This window comes from Saccopteryx leptura, chromosome X (genome assembly GCF_036850995.1).
Source record: "Saccopteryx leptura isolate mSacLep1 chromosome X, mSacLep1_pri_phased_curated, whole genome shotgun sequence".
Lineage (NCBI taxonomy): Eukaryota > Metazoa > Chordata > Mammalia > Chiroptera > Emballonuridae > Saccopteryx > Saccopteryx leptura.
In genome coordinates this window covers 95,068,622-95,074,633 of record NC_089516.1, presented here as the reverse complement: position 1 = coordinate 95,074,633, position 6,012 = coordinate 95,068,622, and the positions used below count along the sequence as shown (strand labels likewise).

At 49.1% G+C, this 6,012-nt stretch overlaps 1 protein-coding gene across 1 annotated transcript; it reads left to right on the top strand.

Moving 5' to 3' along the window:
- The first annotated feature begins 5,317 nt into the window (after positions 1-5,317).
- Positions 5,318-5,782, top strand: LOC136386425 (ubiquitin-conjugating enzyme E2 D3-like). Its single transcript, XM_066357849.1, has one exon. It carries the CDS (start codon positions 5,318-5,320, stop codon positions 5,780-5,782), a length of 465 nt encoding a protein of 154 aa, XP_066213946.1.
- Positions 5,783-6,012: the final 230 nt, after the last annotated feature.

Sequence of the window (6,012 nt, the reverse complement as noted above, 5' to 3'; positions counted from 1 at the left end):
AACACTTTCTTCTCTATTGACATCACCTCAGAGAGCCAGGAACAGTTTGCCTTCACCTGGTAAGGGTGACAATAGACTTTTGTTGTCTTGCTGAATAACCATTTGCACAGCCCGATTACTTGTCATGGTTTGGTGACCAAAGACTTGGACTCACGATCAAAGTTACCCATGGTAGCCCTCTTTCATTGATGTTATAATGTTAATCTCTCATTCTCTCACAGATCTAGAGACAACAACAGGGATTGTGAAAGGTGCCCTAGAAACATGGGGCTGAGCTGTAAATACTAGTAATGTGCAAGGACCTGGTTTATTTGTCAAGTTCTTGGGAGTTGTCTGGTAGGTTAAGACCAAAGTAATCCAAGAAGCAGTGATAGATAAAGTCCAAGCATATCCCAGACCACAGACAAACAGTTATAGACCTTCGTAGGTCTCTTAGGGACTTGGTGTGAGTTTACTCCCCATCTAGTCCAGACCATTCTGCTTCTGCATCAGCTGGATCAGAAAGAGGAGTCTAGGATTGGACTTCAGAGGCAGAGCAGGCCTTTAAGGATGCCAAGTAGACAGTGGCCTAGGCACAGGCCCTACAGGTGGTTGAGCCCACGAAGTCTTTCTAGTTAGATGTTACTGTAACCTCTGACGGGCTTTGATGGGGCCTGTGGCAGCAAACCAGGCAATGGTGCACCCCAATAGACTTCTGGTCCCAATTATGGAAAGGCACTGTGATTCGCTACTTCTTGGTGGAGAAACAGCTAGCAGCTGTCTATGTGACCTTGCAGGTCTGTGAGTCTGGTAAGGGTGACATGTTCAAGTCTGCATACTGCCTACCCCACAGCTGGATGGGTGCGCTCATGGGTATTTGTGCCTAAGTTGGGTATAGAGAAAACCCCTACTTTGACTAATTGGGGTGCTTATCTGGAAGAAAGAGCTGTGCTGTGTACTAGCCCTCTGACTCAGGAGCTACAACAAGTGTTGAGCCCCATTACATTTGCAGAGTTTCTGGCTGCTGTGCAGGAGGTTGATGTCACTCCAAGTCCATATCGTAAAGGGTCGCCTCACTTGCTGCCAGCTGCCTGATGTATGGATGCATCTAGCCATGGGAATCTCAGCAGCTGGGCAACAGTGGCCATCCACTTGGACATTGACAAAATGCAGGTCGAATAGGAGACAGGGCAAAGCAGCCAGTGGGCTGAGCTACAAGCCGTATGGATAGTTATCACTAGAGAAAGTGGGCCTCTACATATTGGTACAGACAGCTGGTTGATGCACTGGGGTCTTAATTGTAGTTCCTGCAATAGAAGCAACAGAAGTAGCTTGTGAGGCACTGCCCAGTCTGGAGACAAGTTATGTGGCAAGAGTTGTGGCTCTAGGCCTCATGAAACAGGTGTTCATTTACCACTTGAGTGGTTATTGACCCCTCCTAAGCCCAGGAAATGATGAAAAAAATACCCTGGGACAGGTATGCAGTCTCCACTTCCCCACAACTGACACTGCCATATGGTGGCATTGACGCCTGGGACATGTTGGCCCCAGAACCATATTGCATGTAACCCACGATTGGGAATTCGAGGTGGTCCCTGTGGACACATACAAGTGGCACAACAAGGCTCAGCCTGTGCATGGACATACTCCAAGAGGTTTGAGTTGCATCCCAGGAGTGGGCAGGTAGCCCATGAGGTAGTGCCTTTGAAGCATTGGCAGGTAGATTTTATAAGACCCCCTGCTTGCAAATGAAGGCTGTGCTTATGAATTGAAATCCATGGACATGGCCACTGGTCTCCTACTTGTATACCCTGCCAAGAAAACGACACAGGAGACAACTATATGGGCTTTGAAACACCTGTGTGCCTTATATGGGTGTCCCTTGAGCACTGCTAGTGACTGAAAAACCCTCTTTGTTGGGTGCTTGATATAATACTGGGATGAGGAGATGGATATGACCTGATAGCTCTTCGTCCCTTATAGGCCCCAAGCAGCAGGAATGATTGAACAGTATAATGAATTGTTTAAGAAAAAGTTAGTATTGCGGTGTGATCTCCCCAGCTTGAAAGGGTAGGCATGCTGCTTAGATGCTTAAATTTCTCTGTGCACCTCCTGAATGAGCAGCCCAGACATATGAAGTTGTCCTCAATCGAAAGGATGCTATAGAGGTGACTCCAAGATTTGCACTTGAAAATAAGTACAGAAGATGAGTTGTTAAAGCCAATAAATGGTCCATCAAGTACCCTACTCCTGCCAGCCCCTCTCTCTCTGGAAGAGGAAGGTTAAGCTCTACGGTCAAGGCCATGGATAGTCATTGCATTTGATGGTCTCTGAATTGCCTTAGTAACTGCCTGAGGAGCAGGGATAAAGTATCATTTACAAGTCTTCTGAATTCTTGTCACTTGGCCTCCAATACTGACAGTTTCTGTGCTATAGCACAGGAAGGACACCTTATTTAAAGAGTACTCTCATTGTGGCTGTTTGGCCCATCTCCTGTATACCAGTTTTGTTCCCTGCTCCTACAACAAGAATCCCCAAGGGGGACTGGTGTAATATCACCAGCCAGGACATCCCCCCTCCCTGCTACTGTCTTATCTCTCTCTCTCTCTCTCTCTCTCTCTCTCTTCCTCTCTCTCTCTCTCTCTCTCTCTCTCTGAAGTGAGAAGCAAGGAGGCAGAGAGACAGACTCCTGCATGCACCCAATTGAGATAACTCAGCAAGCCCACCAGGGGGCTATGCTCTGACCCTCTGAGCCATTGCTCCCTTGCAACCAAAAGCATTCTAGTGCCTGAGGCAGAGGCCATGGAGCCATATTCAGCACCCAGGCCAACTTTGCTCCAATAAAGCCTTGGCTGTGGGAAGGGAAGAGAGAGACAGAAATGAGAAGGGGAAAGGTGGAGAAGTAGTTGGGCAGTTCTCTTCTGTGCCCTGGCCAGGAATCGAACCTGAGACTTCCACATGCCAGCTGATATTTTACTGCTGAGCCAACTGGCCAAGGCCTAATGTTTTATCTCTTGATGAGAAAATATTTTGCATTCTGCCTAAGGAGTGTGACCTACCCATAATGGTGTCTGTTTTCCTTATTATCTTTCCAGACAGGATGATTTCTGCCAACAGCATTATGTCTTGGGCCCACATCTATGCTCATGTGTACACTGTGTCTCATTGCTGGGTGTGCACTGAACTGTCTACTGGTGCTGACGGTGAATTTCATTAGCACATCCAACTGGTGACTGCAGACAGCTAGTCTTGGCTAGCAGCTCAAGACCCATCCAACAAGTGGCCTGAAATGCAGCACACCACTGAAACTCTGCTATGGCATGACTACCACAATCCACAGCCATTTATGAGATATGCAATCTGGAATGGGTCGATCTGGCTTCTGGGAGAGCAAGTTGAACTCTGTGAAAAGACTCCCTATTGCACAGAGCAGCAACGGGAGGCAGGACACTGCACAGCTAGGTGGATCCCCAATGAGCTATGTGCTAATATCACCCTTGTAACAAAGCCTGGCCACTGGTGGAATGGTTGAAAGCACACCGGCACCAACACAGTGGACATGGTACCCCCAGGTTACATGAGGGTTTGCTGGGAGTATAGTAGGCTGTATCTCCCTGCCAATTGGACTGGGAGGTGCACTTAGGGAAGATCCTATTTTGCAGGGAGTGTCATGAAGTACCTGGTGGAAACCCCACACAACTGGGACATGGTGTACCACCACTAACACGGAGACAAATATACTGCTTGGTGGTTTTATCTTTTAGTTGTCTTTTTCCCCAGAGTGGGAGCTATTACAGTAGAGTTAGAGGTGACGGCCTTAGATGAGCACACAGCCTGGGCTCTGAGTCAGAGCCGGTAGGCCCTAACTCTGATGACTGATGAAACTACTCAGCGATAGGATGGCCTTGGATCTGTTGACAGCTGCCCAAGGAGGTATGTGTGCTATCCTCCATGTAAGTGTTGTATGTATATACCAAATAGTCAAAGAAATGTAGCCTAAGCTCTGCAAGAAATAGATTCTAAGCTATAAGCTATGCAGGCCCTCTCTTCCAGGACTGTCTTCAGTCATGGGGGAATAACCTAACATCCACCTGGAGGTGAACCATAATTTCTCTGGTTCTTGTAGCCAGCCTCCTAGTAGTAGGCTGCTGCTCCTTATACTGTTGTTGCAGCTTACGGGCTCAAGGAGGAGCACTCTGGGCCCGTGTACCCTCTCAAGTGCGGACTGCTTAAGGGGTGGAGTGTTGAGCAGCTGGTCTCCCCAGGATTGGTAAACAGCTCACACAAGATGGCGTCAGTGTGGGTAGGTCAGTTGTGTCAGATCTCGCCATGCGTGACTAAGGGAAACAAGACCGGGATGGTCCATATACCCACCCACTTTATATAACTGATAATGTTGGTTGTCATTCCTTTTAGTAATCATGGTTTGGTGTAACTTTTGTGTAATTTTACTGTAAAACACCTGCGCATTGCATCTGGCTGCTGCTACTACTAAAATATGTCCTATTTGCCCATAGCTTCTTGCATATTTTTCCAATTCCCAGTGCTTTGCAGCCTTAAGTTCTTCGCCTACAGCCTGAGACCGACATCTGCTTTCCACCACCGTCCATTTCCCTCAGTGATTCTTCCTGCACTCCTACTCCTTTACTGTCCTCCATGGTTCCTCCTGCCTCCTACCTCCACCCCCCACCCCCATCCATGGTCCATCCTGAGCTCAAGACCCTCCTCTCCATAGGCTCTTCTGATCTCAGCCTCCTTCCATTCCCCTCCATGGTTCCTCCTGCCCTCCTACCACTCTCCATTTAGGCCACCTCTCTAGCTGCCCCTTCTGCTCTGTCCCACTAGATTGGTGACGTCATCAGTGTTACCCTTGTGACCTCACAGAGGGTCCCTTAACGACCCCAGACATCCCAACCTGGACAACTGAGACAAGTGGCAGGGGCAGGCACCTGGGCAGAAACGCCTGTGTCACCTGGCGGTGGTGTCTAGAGGCAGCGCGACTTCTGAGCTTTTAAAATCTCCAGGTGAGGAGAGGTGGGAGGGTGTGGCAGCCCGGGTGGCAGTGGCAGCGGTGGTGGAGGCAGTGTCCGCGTGGGCCACAGGTGTCCAATAGTTCATCAGTCCGGGTCAGTTCCTACACTCTCCTTCCTCAACCCCCTCTCCACCATCATCCCTGTCTCCCAGAACCCCTTCGACCTCCTGGCCAGAACCCCTTCGACCCTAGGGCAGCGTCATCCTCCTGCTCATGTGCCCACCTGGGGGTTACTGTTCCCTTTACCCCAGGGTCTCTCCCCTCCTCCCTGTAGGGAAGCCTCTGGACACGGATTGGATCGGCCCCATGGAATACTCTGTGGCTTTAAAACGGCTCAACAGGGAGCTCTTGCAACTTTCTAGTGACCCCGCAGCAGACTACTCAGCATGGCCTACTGTAGACAATATGTTTAAGTGGCAAGGGTGTATAATGGGGCCCGAAAACAGTCCCTACGAGGGAGGAGTTTTCCTCCTAAAGATACATTTTTCACGTGATTATCCCTTCCAACCACCCAAGATACGGTTCAGCACTCGAATTTTTCATCCTAATATTAACAAAAATGGCAGCATCTCTCTGGACATCCTTCAGTCTCACTGGTCTCCCACACTAACCATTTCCAAAGTGCTGTTATCAATCAGCTGCATGTTATGTGATCCCGATCCATACGACCCTGTCGCTCCAAAAATTGGAAAACTCTACCTAACGGACAGGCCAAAGTTTGATTTCATAGCTCGAGCATGGACTAAGAAGTACGCCATGATTCAAAAGTAAATGGTAATACTGTCACTTTAATAAAAAGTTGACAGTTTCAATTGGTTATCTTTTGACTGCTTAAAATGAAAAGACGTTTCCCAGTTTTCTGGGCACCCATTGTATACTTTCCAGATCAGGGTGTGTGTGGAGGAGGTGGAGGAGGTGGAGGAGGTGGAGGGGGTGGAGGAGGTGGAGGGGGTGGAGGAGGTGGAGGGGGTGGAGCGGGTGGAGGGGGTGGAGGGGGTGGA